This window comes from Glossina fuscipes, unplaced genomic scaffold (assembly GCF_014805625.2).
Source record: "Glossina fuscipes isolate IAEA_lab_2018 unplaced genomic scaffold, Yale_Gfus_2 1, whole genome shotgun sequence".
NCBI lineage: Eukaryota > Metazoa > Arthropoda > Insecta > Diptera > Glossinidae > Glossina > Glossina fuscipes.
This window is the reverse complement of record NW_023998415.1, coordinates 10722789-10738508: the sequence shown is the minus strand read 5'-3', so window position 1 is coordinate 10738508 and position 15720 is coordinate 10722789. Positions and strand designations below refer to the sequence as shown.

General features: G+C 32.8%; 2 protein-coding genes and 2 long non-coding RNA genes across 6 annotated transcripts; 3 read left to right on the top strand and 1 right to left on the bottom strand.

Moving 5' to 3' along the window:
• Positions 1-1253: 1253 nt before the first annotated feature.
• On the top strand, positions 1254-1849 carry LOC119632688. The gene is made up of 2 exons (XR_005246804.1): positions 1254-1457; positions 1569-1849. It is a non-coding gene; the product is annotated as an uncharacterized LOC119632688 (long non-coding RNA).
• A 1694-nt stretch (positions 1850-3543) lies between these two features.
• Positions 3544-4211, top strand: LOC119632232. 2 transcript variants are annotated; one of them, XR_005246758.1, is made up of 2 exons: positions 3544-3677; positions 3942-4211. It is a non-coding gene; the product is annotated as an uncharacterized LOC119632232 (long non-coding RNA). The 2 variants fall into 2 exon arrangements; XR_005246759.1 differs by lacking the exon at positions 3544-3677 and adding an exon at positions 3691-3777.
• Positions 4212-4213: 2 nt separating this feature from the next.
• LOC119632230 (ubiquitin-conjugating enzyme E2-22 kDa) lies at positions 4214-8926 on the top strand. Of its 2 annotated transcripts, none has more exons than XM_038025037.1 (5): positions 4214-4376; positions 5869-6021; positions 6094-6176; positions 7416-7579; positions 8489-8926. In XM_038025037.1, exons 1-5 carry the CDS (start codon positions 4314-4316, stop codon positions 8623-8625), a joined length of 600 nt encoding a protein of 199 aa, XP_037880965.1. In that variant the 5' UTR covers positions 4214-4313; the 3' UTR covers positions 8626-8926. The 2 variants fall into 2 exon arrangements, with proteins under 2 accessions (XP_037880965.1, XP_037880966.1); XM_038025038.1 differs by lacking the exon at positions 8489-8926 and adding an exon at positions 7935-7976.
• A 2681-nt stretch (positions 8927-11607) lies between these two features.
• On the bottom strand, positions 11608-15338 carry LOC119632350 (uncharacterized protein KIAA1841 homolog). Its single transcript, XM_038025209.1, has 8 exons — positions 14521-15338; positions 14138-14453; positions 13776-14047; positions 13479-13722; positions 13276-13413; positions 12974-13196; positions 12678-12912; positions 11608-11995 (listed from the first exon to the last, which is right to left on the bottom strand). The coding sequence occupies exons 1-8, from the start codon at positions 15336-15338 to the stop codon at positions 11608-11610; spliced, it is 2634 nt and encodes an 877-aa protein (XP_037881137.1).
• Positions 15339-15720: the final 382 nt, after the last annotated feature.

Genomic DNA, 15720 nt, shown 5'->3' with positions numbered 1-15720 from the left:
CTATTCTCTGCATGCAGGTGATTGATTACAAGGCAATTTATCTTTCTAATATTTTGACTTAAGGTGAAGTTCTTGATTGCTTTCTACGCTGTATACTGACAATTAGACTCTTTGCAGTTTCAAACGGAATGTCGATATGTAGTTATCAGTGTTCAATCAGTGCACAATCTCGAACTACTTACTAAGGATCCATTAAAATACAGCGGGTATGCGTAATTTCGAAGATGTCTATCAAATTGAGGCCAAAGCAAAAAGCTTAGTATTTTACATAAATTTGCATTAACTCAAAACTATAACAATTCCGAAGCATATAGTCCAACCTACACCATGTTGCTTAATTTGATTTCATCATTACGCACTTACTTTCTACAATGTATCTACGGAGTCCAAGTTTGACTAGGTTTCATGTCAAGTTACCGCACTATTGGCCAATTTTGATAATAATTTATTAAAAATTCGAAATCTTTTGTATAGAAAGCCCAGGATATGGGAGAGAATTTACAATATTGATCAATTCAATGTCGAATCACTATTGCTTAAAGAAATTACAAAATAAGACATCATATGGTTGGTGGTCGTTAAATGATCCCCGATTCAACCCAAATTCAAAAATTGTTTGCCTTTGGACCAGAGCACTAGAGAACGCATCCAATTCCGTCAAAATATCTCAAAGAGAAGTTGATTATGAACAAATGTTGAATGCAGTCTTTCTTCTAAACAAGTTTAATGCGCCCTATACCACAAGTGATATATGTAGCATGATGACTTCAAAAGCCGAATTTTGGCTGTGGCTTGTTTTACTAAAGAATTGTGAAATGAATTGTGAAAAAAAGGTTTATAGAAACTTTTAAATGTAATTTGTTAGAAAATCATCTTATCCGCTAGCAGTAGCTAGCAGTATTATCGCTAACAATGAAGATACTAAAAATATCCTTTGTTTGATTTTCAATTCGTGAAATTGCTTGGTATCATGGAAAGGGATTCGAATATTTATGAAATGAGTGCTCAATGGAATAATCATTATCGCTTCCATATATCTTGTCCTAAAGGTAATTTAAAATATTTTCACGATCATCTATCTGCCTTCCATCAGTTTAGCTATTCTTGCTATTCTCTCATTTTTATCATGTTTTAATATATTTCGCTTGTAAACTATCTCAACAAATGGCTATAAAACTAACAAACACTTTCATGATGCAAATAGATTGCTATTGTTAGTCTTAGCTTTACTGAAGAGGCGTACGTGTATTTTAGGTGCTAAATTGACTCCCCTACCTTATTAAAAAAGATACACTTGAATGTTCCTAACACCGCTTCCATAAATTTTATTTTCATAAAACTTAGTCAATGTAGGCATAATTAAGAGCTCGTTCAAGGTATTCTGCAAAAATGTAAATGATATCTATAATTTTATCTTAATATCGGATCCTACGACGGCTTGACTATTGTGTCAAAAGGTAAGAGCAATTTAATTTTTTTTTATACTCAAATGCACTTATTATTATTCCAAATCTATTTCTTTGTCTTCAAAATAATCCTTAAACAAGAATAATATTTCTTATTAACAGTTTGACCCGCCGGAAGGAATTCATATCGCATAGCACCGCGATAATCGAAGAAAACTACTAACTTGTCACCTTGATTCGTAAGCGACTTTCGCGTGATTTTTTAGATCTTCGCCTAACCTATCGTACGATATACACTTCATTGATTACTTGCTTATGGGTGGTCGTATGCGTCAAGTGTCTCATCTCATCTCATATCACAAATAAAATTGAATGCAACTTTTTTGTTTAACAATATCACACATTCTCGAAATCGGAAAAAATACTTTTTGTGCGATGCAAAACAAAACGTAACTGAAACACTGATGACATTTATGATGCGAAATTTTACACAGATGTCTGTCAAAATGCTACCAATTTAGATAGGAAAAGAATAAATTTCTGATATTCGATATAGCCGCACAATTTAGTTTGGATATTGGTTTTTTTTTTTTTTTTTTTTTTTGATCACAATGTTAAATTAATTTCTAATCTTAAAACACTTTGCATACTTCGTAATTAAATTAATTATGTTCGGCAATTTTGGTCGCCTAGCTTTTGCATATTTGCATCGATTTAGCGATTCCTTCCCCCAGTTTAGATCTACACTGACTACGAGTGCGCCGCTATGCTATAAGTGTGCATGGTTTTTTTTTTTTTATTATTAATTTATACATGAATTTGATCTTTATTGCTTTTTTATTTTTACTTTATAAAAGTTAGTTTCAGTGTTTCCCTTAAGATTTGCTTAATAAATGAATAAATCAATGAATCTATATAGTCTGCTTAACTTAACTAATCTATGACTTGGCATATATACAAGCATATATATACCCGATTCTCCCTTTATACTATAGATACAGAAGATATTGGCTGAATGGAAAAATAATAGATTGATCACGGACCTAAAACCTGAAACAAGTGAAAAGTACAATAAACAATATTAAAGACACTCTTGTTAGAATTCACTTAAGTATTTACTTCGTGCTTACACATTTTAATTCATCAAATGTATTATAAAAAATAAATTTTACTATGAAAAACCAAACTAAATTGAGTATGAAATGCGTTACGTCCTTACTCTATGCATAATTTGCGGAATCCCAATCATATACGCATGTAATTGACATAATCCAACCGGATTGTGGGTGTAACAAAATGAATAGAATTGTAAGGATATAATTTTTTTCTTTATAACTCATGTTAAATTAAATTCCGTTTTAAAAAAATTCGTGTATCAAGTGTATGTATATTTTACATATATTTGCAACAATTCATATATATTGTACACTCTTACGTATTCGTTTGTTTTTCATTGTTACGAGCAGAATATACGAGTTTACTATCGTCATGTATTTTTGAAATTTTAACATTTTTTTAACAGCACTGGTTTTGACATTTCCGCTTCTATTGAATTGAATATTATTGACGCATTTCAGCTATTGTTGTCGAACGCATTAATAATTAGTCGTACATAAAGTAAGAAACACGACTATAGATTAGACGTATTTTCCATGTCTTTAAATTCTTGTAACGTAATAAGTCTGATTTTAAGAAAAATCATTCAGACAGTACCAGTGTCGAGTTAACATTATTTTTTTTTTGTTTTTTCTTCATTTTTTTCTTATATACACTTTACAATACTTTTATCTGTTTTATTGTATAATTTCAACCTTTTCAGGAGTTTGTAATGTCGATATAAGCTCACCGCTTGAAAAGTGGCGGTTTGCTTGAAACGCCTCCATAAATTTTATAGTAGAACAGTAAGAAGATTAAAAATTTTAATTTTATTTATTTATTTATTTTTTTTGGTAAACAAATTAGCCTGAAATTTAATTTTTTGAAATATTGACATTATTTTTTTTTATTTTTACGAGATCTTACGAGATTTTATTTTTTACGAGATCTATCCCATATTAACGGTTTTAACAAATTTTCTGAGTCAATTGCATTACCGTTTAAGATGTAATATGGCAACATTGTATGCGCACAGAATAAAAACTTTTTTTGTCCTGCTGAGCACACACACAAAATCCAGAAAGTTTTTAATTATTCTTTTATTTCTTCAAACAAATTTCTAAAGCAATCAGAATTCAGCAAATTATAATGGATTTAAAAAGCGTCAAATGCTAAGTAACAAAAACAAAACAAGAATATTTTCTTTGATTATAGAAGAAACCGAACCGAAAAAATAAGAAAACAAAACTTCAAAAGATTTTGCTGTGTTGCGCGTGTATATATATATATATATATATATATATATATATTATATTTATATATATATATATATATATATTTGTGTATATGTGTATGTGCGTACGAGCGTGTGCATATGAAAGAACTTTGAAAAACAATAGCGAATATTAACCAATTTTTTTTGATAAAATCTCCTTTAAGTGGAAAGAAAGCGCACACACGCAAGCCGACGAATCATATGAATTTTTAGGACCGTTTTTGAGAGCAACTTTATTTTGTTAATCTAATTTATAATTATTTTGATTTACATATTCGCTTGGAAATACCATTTGCAAGACCAGAACTGAACAACATTAACATCTGTTGGAAAGTGCACGAGCAAAGCAAGAACAAGATCTGCATCAAAAAACAAAACACAATTTCTTTCTGTTAAAAGGAAAACAAGCCAAAAAAAAAAAAAAGAAAAAATCGCAACGACAGAAATAGAATTTAAAAATAAATTTCAAGAAGAAAGGCCTGTTAAAAATTAAAAAAAAAAGAAAAGAGAAAGTCCTTCGAGAACCGAGTCACATCATGGCTAATATGGCAGTATCCCGCATTAAGCGAGAATTCAAGGAAGTAATGCGCAGTGAAGAGGTACGTAGATGACTATTTGTCCATAAGTGCTTACAAAATCGAGCATATAATTACCTCCCCATCCGCCTTTATTCTAATCATTAAAACAATTATTACAAATATTAATACATGTTTTTTTCTTGGAACTATGCCGAAAAGATTTCTTTACTGATGTCACTGCTAGCAGCTAAGGTTTTAAATTTCTATTGGCTCAGTGTTCTCGAATAAAATTGTTATATTAAGATTTTAACGTGTTTATCTTAACATGTTTACCATCTAAATTGTATTGCATGCAGTTCGTCAATTTTCAATCATAAAACTTTGAATTTTTATAATATATCTGATATTTACTGAAATTAATTATTGACAATCAATCGGAAGGCCGCTTATCTAAATTAGCAAGTGTTGAAACTTGATAATAAATGCATACTGACAGCGCTGCAAACAAAACAGAATCTTTTATATCCACTACTAAAGGATAATATGCCTATGCTAAATCCGTGCCCGTATATTCGTAACATATAGGAATATGCCTCAAACTGTACATATTTTAAATCAGTCGAGTTAAAGACTCGAAATCGATTAAGTTGATATATCCATCCGTTCACGTGCCGATCGTGGCTAACACACCATGGTCTAGAAGTTCGCAAATTGACAGCTATATATCGTTACAGGTTACAGATGGTGTCTACGCTATAGGCAAAGCATTCCAACCAGTAATCGCTTGCATACATTAATTTAAATACTACTTATGATATAACATTGAAAACTGTGACATAAAAGACATAAGAACAACCGGAGGTGTAAACAAGTCCGAAAAAGTAAACAAAAAAAAAATTATGTAAGTAGAACTAAGACATCTATGTAAAAATCTATGTCGATCGATAGAGTAACTCGCATACTTTGAATCTTTTATGTCCTGATGCGAATCAAAAATTCATCCGAAGGTTTTATTCATCCTTCTCGCAGCCGGTATACAAATTTTACCAAATTTTTATGCAATGAAAGAAACAAGTAATGGAAATCAAATAAATTATACGAGTTTTATAGAATTCGTTAACTTATAATACCAAAAGTTATGGTTAATATAAATAGATTAAGAACACTTACCTTTTTTCTATAATTCTGAATGTGATTACCTGCTACATATATATTTATTGTTTAATTTTTTGATTGCACAATTCATTAGCCGTGTTACTATCTAATTCTATTTTTCTTATATTACTCTTGCGCCGGAAGAAATTTGATAGTCAATTGTATTGGTACAAAATACTTTTTTAATCTTAATTAATAATCGAATAAATTGTATTAATTAATTCATGATTAATTATTGGTTTATAAACTTTAACTAAAAAGTGCATATGTAAGCGGCAAAGACGGAATCGATTTAACAATTGTGTCCATATTTCAATACGCTTCATGATTTTAAATTTAAAAATCACTTACTTACTAACTAATATAAATGAATTATTATTACAAAAGAAAAAAAAATGCAATTTTTTATTTTCTTTAGATAGTACAATGTTCGATCAAAATAGAATTGGTTAATGATAGTTGGACTGAATTACGTGGTGAAATAGCTGGACCACCAGACACGCCATACGAGGGTGGTAAATTCGTATTGGAAATCAAAGTGCCCGAAACGTACCCTTTTAATCCACCAAAGGTAATATTTAAAAAGTTCCTCTTACATCTTATATCGCTAGATTCATACTTGATGAAATTTTCTTTTTTCCAGGTACGCTTTGTCACCAGAATTTGGCATCCAAATATATCATCAGTGACAGGAGCTATTTGTTTGGATATTTTAAAAGATAACTGGTAAAATTTATATATTCTTAAAAAACAATCATCTTTCAAACAAAAATTTTCCCAAATTGAAATTCCAAACTGATGAGAATAACAACAAAAATGTCTTATCTGCTTTTAATAGATTTCAATTATTTCTTTCCGTCCCCCAAAAATTTCATTATAATCGAAAGAGAATGAAAAAAATGTATTCTCGTTTTCGAAGGAATCTTTATTCCATCAAGAACCTTCTTTCACCTCAAGCTAGCACACATTTTGTTAAGAAATGATCGCGGATAAATGTTTGTCTTAATTATATATCTGCTAAGTGCAATGAACACTTTGTCGAAAAAACAGTACCACACATTGTCAAAATTAAAACGCACCTTTCATTAATCAGGTTGAACGGCTTCACTTGAGCAATACGTTTATGTCATCTAGTTAGGTAATCACTTCCTCACAAATTCCTCCAACTTTCACTTCACAACATTAATTAATTCAAATCGACTTTCAAGAGGCAGCAATGTACAGTTTCAAGGAAATGAGTTTTTCCAAAGGCAAAATAAAAATTCTTTGCAAAGTTGATCTTGATTAACGAGCTCAACAGTAGCAGCCAAACAAATGTAATTTACATCTGATAGTAGATGTGTTGATTTCAAGTTTGGTATAAAATGATTCCATAAGGTCAAGTATGAAGCTGCTTTTCGTCAACCAGCGAACACGCCCGTAATTACAAGAACATTTCCTACAACCTTCACCTGCATCGTTAAGGAGTCGTAGGAGACTACGTCTCAATGCAACAATAAATTCCTTAGTTATATTGATTTCAGATGATTGATATTAAGTTTTCCGTACCGCCGGCATGTTTGCATACTGTGCACAGATCCATTTTTAAAGTTATATTTCAATTATTACGCCTGAGGGAAAATTTGAGAATTTCAATAAAATGTAAAGGAAGAAACATTCTCGGATTTTAGGCAATGCGTGCACACATCAAGATATTCACTCATCGATATTGCAAGATATCAAATTGAATGAACCTCGATATTGCGGATGTAAAAGAAACACTACTTTCTACCCCATCGGGGGAGAAGCGATTTTTAAGAGTGAGAAAGAGTGAAAGAGAAAACTATTGGAATAATAGTAACCCTAATACAAGTGCCTACCTTAAATTAACTTAGATATTGCAATAGCTTTTAGCTAATCATGTTTAATCATTTTCATTTTTCTTTTCTTCTCTTCTCTTCTCTTCTCTTCTATTTCAATGAAAAGGGCGGCTGCGATGACTTTGCGTACCGTTTTACTATCGCTGCAAGCTTTATTGGCCGCCGCTGAACCCGACGATCCTCAAGACGCAGTGGTAGCCTATCAATACAAAGATAAACCGCAATTATTTGAAATGACCGCACGACATTGGACCAATGTTTATGCAGGAGGTAAATTATTGTGAAAAAAAAAATTTTAATCAAATAATTTAAAAAAAATTATATTCGGCTTGAGCCGAATCTCGCATACCCACCATTATGTTTTTCGCATTCTACTCTTCAAATTCTTTGATTTGATACCCATATCGCTGGTGTTATGATGAAAAAAAGTAATCGGGGTTGTCTCTACCATATTCATTTTAAAATTAAACCATTTTTAGGCAGATAACGTATCTTCATTTAAGGAGAATATACAAAATAGTTTTTAACCATTCGGTCTTGTTTGCCTTATGATAAATAAGCATAAAATCTCGAAAAAGTGTAAAAACAAAATTTAATCATTTGTTACTTTGTGTGATTATTGCAGATATTTTCCATTTTTGCACGTAAGGAGTGAGGTAGAGTGCTTCGTAAAGTAAATGTGGAAAATTTCGGCCTACCTTCTAACTTTTATAATTTTCCGAGTAACGAGCAAAAATCCAATAATTTTTGTTAAAAAAAAAAAAAAACGGAATTGAGTTCAGATTACGCTCGACTGCGCGCTTCCGTTCCGACGTTCCGATTTGGCCCATAGCTCATAACGAACCTGCGTGCAGACACTTCCGCAACGTTTCTACTAAATTTGAAGTCGACATCTTCATTTTTTGCGACAAGGAGAGTGCGAACAACACACACCACACACCCACAGACACACACCGACGGACAGACATGGCTAAATCGACTCAGACTTTCACGCTGATCCAGAATATATGTATATACATACTTTATAGGGTCTCTGAAGCTTCCTTTTGCTTGTTACATACATTATTGGAAAAAAAGCAATATGAGTATACCCCCATCTTACAGTGGTGGGTATAAAAAAAACAATAGTAAAAACAAAAAAAAAAGAAAATAAAAGGAATTTCATTTCAATACTTTTAGGTCCTCATAGATATCCGGATTGTGATGCAAAAATTCAACGTTTACAAGATATGGGCATTAATGAACACGATGCTCGTGCCGTTTTATCAAAAGAGAATTGGGATTTGGAAAAAGCCTCCGAAAGTCTTTTCAGTTAGCTTTATTAACATGAAAAGCCTTTTAACTTAAGACTCCATGGACGAGTCTTCAATTTGCGTGAGCACTATTCTCTTTTTAATTTTGTCGCTAACGGGTGGAGAGTAAAAAATCAATGCGAAGCACGTCAACCCCAACAAACGGAGATCTCCAAGTAATTCTCGAAAAACGAAGGAAGTTTTGTCCCTAAACAATTATCACTCTACTCTCTCTCTCTCTATCTCTCTTCTGCTTTACTTACATATTAATTTCTCCTTTCTTTTTTTCTCACAGTAACGATAATGTTGTTAAAAAAGAAAAGTTTTTTTTATTTTTGAAATTTTTTGCTCTTTATTTTTTAACTCTTTAATTTTTTGACCATTTTTTCATTTTTTTGTTTATTTTTATTAATGATTTATTTTCGATATCATGATTAAATTTTTAAGACTATAGTTGAAAACGTTGGTTTAAATGATTGACTTACAGAATCGCAATATTTCCAAAAATAATTTGTCAAAAAAAGAGTAAAAAATTGTTTTTTTTTTTTTGTTTAGGTTTTTGCTAACTAACCCGATTGAAAAATGGAAAAATTTTATTATTGTCTTTATTTTATACAATTTCTTATAAGCAAAAAAAAAAAAAAAACAAAAACAAAAAACAAAAAAATTATATATATATTATTAAGGATTACCTACAAATTCTTTGGTTAACGTCAAATAAAAATTATAATAAAAACATACAAAAATTAAGATTTAAACAAACATAAAATAAAAAGTAATAAAACTGTGTTAAATAAAAGGATAAAAGAGCGGATTGAACTTCTCCTATATCTCTCTACTCTTACACTGAAAAGGCATAAGCTATTTAATCAGCAAATCCTAGAATTCATCTCAATAAAAATAATTATTATTTTGTCGTGAAGAAGAACAAAATACGAAGAAAATTTATATCGCTGCTCACGAGTAAATTTTCAAAAGCACCACCTTCCACCATGAAGATCTTAAAGTACTTGATTGAAAATACATCCTATACAACAAAAATCCCTATCATCGTTTCCTTAATACTTACGCGTCTTTAAACGAAACATTCTTATGTTGGCGAAGATTAAACGCTATGTAAATAATGAGTATAATGCCATAAGAGAGCAATGCCATAATCGCTTAGTGTCTTTGCTCGCCTTGCGTGCTGTAGCCAGAGGGCCCTCGTAAATCTTGAACACATAAAAAGCAGCGCTCGTCTGACTTATTACATGGCTTGAGAAGTAATCATAAAGAAATCAATGTAAATGATAACAAGGTCTTATAACCCTTACCTGAAAAAGGATTAGGCCAAAGAGCATATAACCCACGGAATCAATAAACTGTTGTTGCAAGACGCCCTACTAAAAGAGAGAGCTCTTTCTGTCGCCGCCATAGAATGATATTATAAAGGCTAAGCAGAAGTCTGACTTTAATCAAATGAACGAAGGCACAAATCTACGAACATAATGATTATATCTCCTCAAAGAGGATTTATATCTTATTACGTGATTACATAATAGACTCAATATCTTCAGGTTTGGAATACTCGGCATAACTATATGCTTGATCGCTTTAATTTCGGAAAAAGACATCCAAGCAAATCAAAATATATCTCCCCTTCATTGAATATGTGTCGAAAATCATTTGGAGACTTATAAAAAAGCGTCTCTCCCCACAAATATGAATGGAAGGAATTTGATGGCACGCAAATGGCACAAGGAACTTATCCATTGTATGGAATAGAATAGATGGCGGAGACATGTAAATGCTTTTGCTTCCGAATATTTGGATCTCTTTGCTTTATTAGCATTTTTCTTAAGTAAGTGCTTTAGTGTTAACAAGCAATTAAACACCTTTCACCGAACTTGTTTTGTAGATCGGCTTTCTATTTTTTTGTTTTTGTTTTTGTGTTATTATCGGTTGGCCTGTGATGGAAATTTGTACTTTTTCAACTGTGGATAATCCGAGCTTGCAATTCTCAAAGCAAAGGGACTATGTATGATCGAATGATGTCTGATGACTACTCTCTAGCAACAAATTAAATACAACCTAAAGGAAGAGGACTGCGCCAGATTTTAACATAGTGCTCCTGTAAATTTATATTTATTCATTTATTTATTATTGTTAACAATTTATTTACTTTTATTTATTTTTATTTTTATTTACACACATGAAACTCAGCTAATATCAAATTACAGCGGAATTCAATAGACTCGTAGAAGTAAATCTTATGCTAATTATTAATTAATTAAAATAAAATATATAAAGAGGAGTAAAACAAAAAAAAAATAAATAAATAAATAAAATTCATGCATAAATAAATAAGAGAGGAAAAAAAAAGGAAAAAAAGCTTGTGCAAAGGCACACCAACAGCCGGTACAGACCCGAGTTGCGAACGAACCTCTAAGCCATTGCAAACATGCAAACGTTTGGCGACCGATTACAGTAACCAACACCAGCTAATTTTCGAATCGTAATGAGACGTTAAAATTGCCAGTTAGCTTAAATAGCTATCTTGATAGAATATAAAGAGTCCGATATTGAGATTAAGTGGCTGATGCACAGATATCGTTTAGGCTTCTGCAATTGAATCCTTTTCGTAACATTTTTTTTTTTTTTCGAACTTAACTTGAAGGGAAAGAAATTTGCTCTGTCATATGTAAATGTGCAACGCTCTCTTTTTATATTCTCGAGTATCAAAAGGCAAAAAATGTAGTATTCCTTGGGCACCACTGACTGCGTTTTATATGCTGGCGATACTCCCAAAGAACAGATTCACAAATGACGACTAAATTTACCTCTCAACACTTTGTAGCGATTGTGTATAGCGCACAAGATAAATAGGAAATAGTTTGTAAATATAACCTTTTAAGTTTTTTTTTTTTTTTTTACTACAATTTTTATTTAGTGTATGTATATCTAAAAAAAGAATCTGTATAAAATATATAATAAACAAAAACAAAAGAAAAAAAAAAGAAAAAGAAATTACTGTTGATTTGTACGATCGTAATATGTAATACCACTTGCTTGACTTGCAGAACTTAGAGCTGAGTTTTTCGACCTTGACGGTTTTAGTGCCAGTGAAGTGCTACTCGAGCTGCTGCCACAAATGCCAAATGCTACTGAGCTGGCGCTAACACCCAATGCTCCCATACGTTGTTTAACGCTATCTTTCCAATCTTGCTCTAACCGTATATAAGTACCGCCTAATGGTTTTACGACATAATTCTGTTTCGCTTCTGTATTAGTTTTCTTTTCCACAAGATCCATAAGTTGTTTCATAACTTTCTCCTCATATTCGCGTTGATGATCTTGATTGCTGCGTGCAGACAATTCACCGGACCATTGGCGACCAGATAGTTCAGAACTTTTGCTATTACACGAATCGCAATGAAAACATAAACCAAGACAACAAAAAATAGAGAGAAGCTTAAGAGTCGACAATACATTCGACTTGTTCACGCAAATAGAATATCACAACTAAATCAAAGGAATGAACCCATGGGACATGGAACCTGTACTTTTTTTTTTTTAATCAACATTCGATGAATTCTCGTTTATTTAATTGCGTTTCACTTTTTCGTTTCCAAAAAGAGAAAAACGCATCGCGAACTTCTGAAATGCTATTTGCGGCGAGAATATCGCAAAAGAAACTATGGGTCAGAACATTGTGAACATTCTGATTCTGGTCAAGGCTGTTAGTGTCAGTGCCTAGTGTTAATGTCAAGAAAACTAGGTTTATAATTTAACTCCGACTCGCGATATATAACTATTTCGTATATCTAAATCAAGGATTGTCCGAAGAAATTTGCAAGAAACGTGAACTTGATTTTTTCTCCTCAACGGATTGGTGCCTATATGCCGTTCCGCTATAAGTAAGAATTAGCGACAATTCGAAACGCGATTTCGTTTTTCCACTTAAACGAAAACAGAGACAATAAACAAATATAATCGAATTGATTGGAAGTTTCGTTCCCTATGATGGGCGTAAAATACGAACACAAAGGGGTTCTTCATCTCTAGTATTGTAGGGTTTCAAATCTAAAAGAACTTACTTTTTCTTTCCTGATTTAAAGTTCCCTAGCTTTTGTCCTTTCGAAGTATCTGATGATTCGTAGCCATCGCTACTTGTTGAAGAGATGGTAGACAAGCTACTTAGATGACTTCGTTGATCTGTTTGTTTCTTTTTCAATTGCTGCTGCTCGTTGGAGTCTAGACTTTCCGATTCGGTGCTAGAATCAAAAAAAAAGTTTGAAGCCGTTGCGCGCCGAAATAAATGGGAATTAGATCCTAGATGATATGGTAGAGGGTGATAAAAATGTTATTTATAAGATTTATATTAAAGAGTTACCAGCGGGATTTAAAGTAGGCAGTAACCCCTGGCGACGACGTTGCGGCAATAACGACATTCCCACCCAACGTGGTTCACATTGCCCGGTCGCAGCGATTTCCTTTAACTTCCAAGGCGGATGATCACCTAAAGCGCAGTTTTCAGAAGCCAATTGATATATAGCAAGTATAGAACGTTCACGGTCAGTTTCGACCAACACGCTATGATCGCGAAATTGGCAACCCTATTAAAAAGGAAAAAAGAGGAGGAAGAAGAAGAAAATACTCCCTCAACCCTAATAAAAAAGATTTAAAGGAACAAACATTTTGTGTTATTAAAGTCTCGAAACGAAAAACTTGTTGACCACAGCAAGCGTAACGTCCAGCTGGACCACTCATACGACCTTCAACAATAGGTCCAAGAAAAATGGGCGATTCGGGATGATAACGACACCAGCACATCTAAAAGTCGATTCGAAGTTTATCATTTAAAATCATATTTAAATCATTTTTCTAAAAGCGGAAACCTGATGAACGGGAAAATATGTTTCGCAAAGACAACAATACAAATAGTGGGCATGACCCCATAATTTCCAATAAACTAATCTCCACGATTTCACTTCCTTAAACAATTGGGTTATGTAAGAGCTTAAATCCCAACTAGAATCACGTGTATGATGGCTTATAACTTGACCCCAACGATTCAAGCGCACATTGCTTGGTATACAGCTTACATAAGATTTCATCGTATTGGTTAAATATTTATGACATCTAAAATATTTTATGCAACATAAAATTCATATGCAAAAAATTCATATAAATACTTTGTACAGCGAAATAGACCGGCCAATGTATAGTGATGACCCCTTAAAGCTTCCGGTTCGCTCTCACAAAGGCTTTGTATAAGCTTAATCCACAGACGCGGGGCTAAACGCTCCTTTTTGTCTTGAACCATTTCCAATTCGACATTAGTAAACATAGCTGCCAAGCGCGTCACTATCGTATCATTTAAACACGACAAGTTATGACTCGCCTTCACCACCTCATCTAAATTGGCGTGACAATAGCTCAAGCAGTCCAACAATAAAGGTTCCATCTTATTATAATATACGAACGAATACATATATCGTTGATATAAGGTGGTCGATTAAGATTATGTATATTTCTTTGAAATATGTCGAAGTACCTGTAAAAAACTAGCCGACACCAATATGGGCACTACATTAGCTAGGCTTAGTTGCGGTTGACTTTCGAATGGTCTGATATTATCGTTGGGGGATGTTGAATTTGAAGTGAGGGGTTCGGCGGAAAATTTCATCCATTTCATAAGCCAATCGAATATCTGTATATCGCAGTGAACGGAAATGTCTATATCGTCTAAATTTTGGCCAGCCGTGACATTGGCAAAATAGCCCATCTTACTAATGAGCAAGGTCTGAGGGCACGCAAAGTCCCTGGATGTGTTTTTTACTTCATCGCACACATGGATAATAACCTCCGCTCTACAAGATCAATCAATGCAATCACCATCAAAGAAAACTTAATAAAATGCATTTAATTAAAACTTACTCCTTCGATGGACTTTCTGGTTTACTGAGTGATGCGCTCGTTTTCCGCTTTGCATTTCTGGACTTTGGCGAATCGATCGCTAAATTTAATTCCGATGTGGATCCCTCGCTCCCACCTGGAAGCACTGTCACCGACGTGAGGAGGGATTTGTCTCTGTCACTTTTGCCTTTAGGCTTTAAACGGTTTGTATAATTGTTCGGAAGTGGAATCGGGCAAATGAAAGGTAGCACAGAATCAAGCATACCCTCGTTGAGTATGGTGTCTAACTTGTCATTTAATTTTGATTGTAAATTTCCATCAGCTACATTTGTTGGAGATTTAACCGTACGCCCACATACCCGAGATTGGCCAGAGTATTTAGTACTACAATTACAATTTTGACCAGCAGTTCCACTACTGGTTGCAACACTATTAATACAAGCGCGATTACTACATGTACCATGGGTGCTAGCACCGTTGATATAATTGTCAGCGATTGTTCGGGCATTACGCTGACCTCCGTATAAATCGTTTAATAAGCGATTCTTCTTCAATTTGTCGAAGTCTAGCGTCTTCTCAATATTAAGAGATTTATTCGATGGCCGCCCTGACAATTTGGTCAATTGACTTGCGTCGTTTTTCGCTTGCGTTTGTTGTTGCTGCTGAAATTCACTATTTTCAGAAATCATGTCATTTACATGACAAGATAAATTTAAAAAATCCAAAAAGTCATTCAAATTAATTTCCTTCTCTAACAGATTGCTTTCATTCGATGACGGCGTTTGTGACATATTCTCGCTCGCATTGTTGTTATTTAATTTATGATTTTGAAGAGACATCGTGATGAATAGAATAGGAGCTAATGAAATTTGCTAAACTCTTTTGATTATATTAATACACATGCAATATTCATCTAAATAAAAACATTTCGTTACTTAGCAACATGTGATATGATAATCTCTTCTGTGAGCCCCCCAAATTAATAAATCATAATTCAAAAATAGATATGTCAAAAATAAAATTATACATATATGTCAAAAATGGTGTATTTATTTAAAATATAAAGCGTTTTCTAAACCTTCACTGTATTATTACAGTTTCTTTAATTGTTTCGACGAAAACAGTCCCTGTTTAATCAAAACCATATTTAACTCATAATCATAAGATAGGTGAAAAACGATAATGCATCCCAAATACAAATCTGTTGGTAATCCATTTTAA

Excerpts from the sequence above, each read along its gene's own strand:
- LOC119632230 (XM_038025037.1), top strand. The coding sequence starts at position 4,314 with ATGGCTAATATGGCAGTATCCCGCATTAAGCGAGAATTCAAGGAAGTA. Across the intron at positions 6,177-7,415 it reads GATATTTTAAAAGATAACTG|GGCGGCTGCGATGACTTTGC; the intron begins GTAAAATTTATA and ends TTCAATGAAAAG. Across the intron at positions 7,580-8,488 it reads GACCAATGTTTATGCAGGAG|GTCCTCATAGATATCCGGAT; the intron begins GTAAATTATTGT and ends CAATACTTTTAG.
- LOC119632350 (XM_038025209.1), bottom strand. The coding sequence starts at position 15,338 with ATGTCTCTTCAAAATCATAAATTAAATAACAACAATGCGAGCGAGAAT. Across the intron at positions 14,048-14,137 it reads TGTCGGCTAGTTTTTTACAG|ATGGAACCTTTATTGTTGGA; the intron begins GTACTTCGACAT and ends TATTATAATAAG. Across the intron at positions 13,723-13,775 it reads GGTCTATTTCGCTGTACAAA|ATGTCATAAATATTTAACCA; the intron begins GTATTTATATGA and ends AAAATATTTTAG.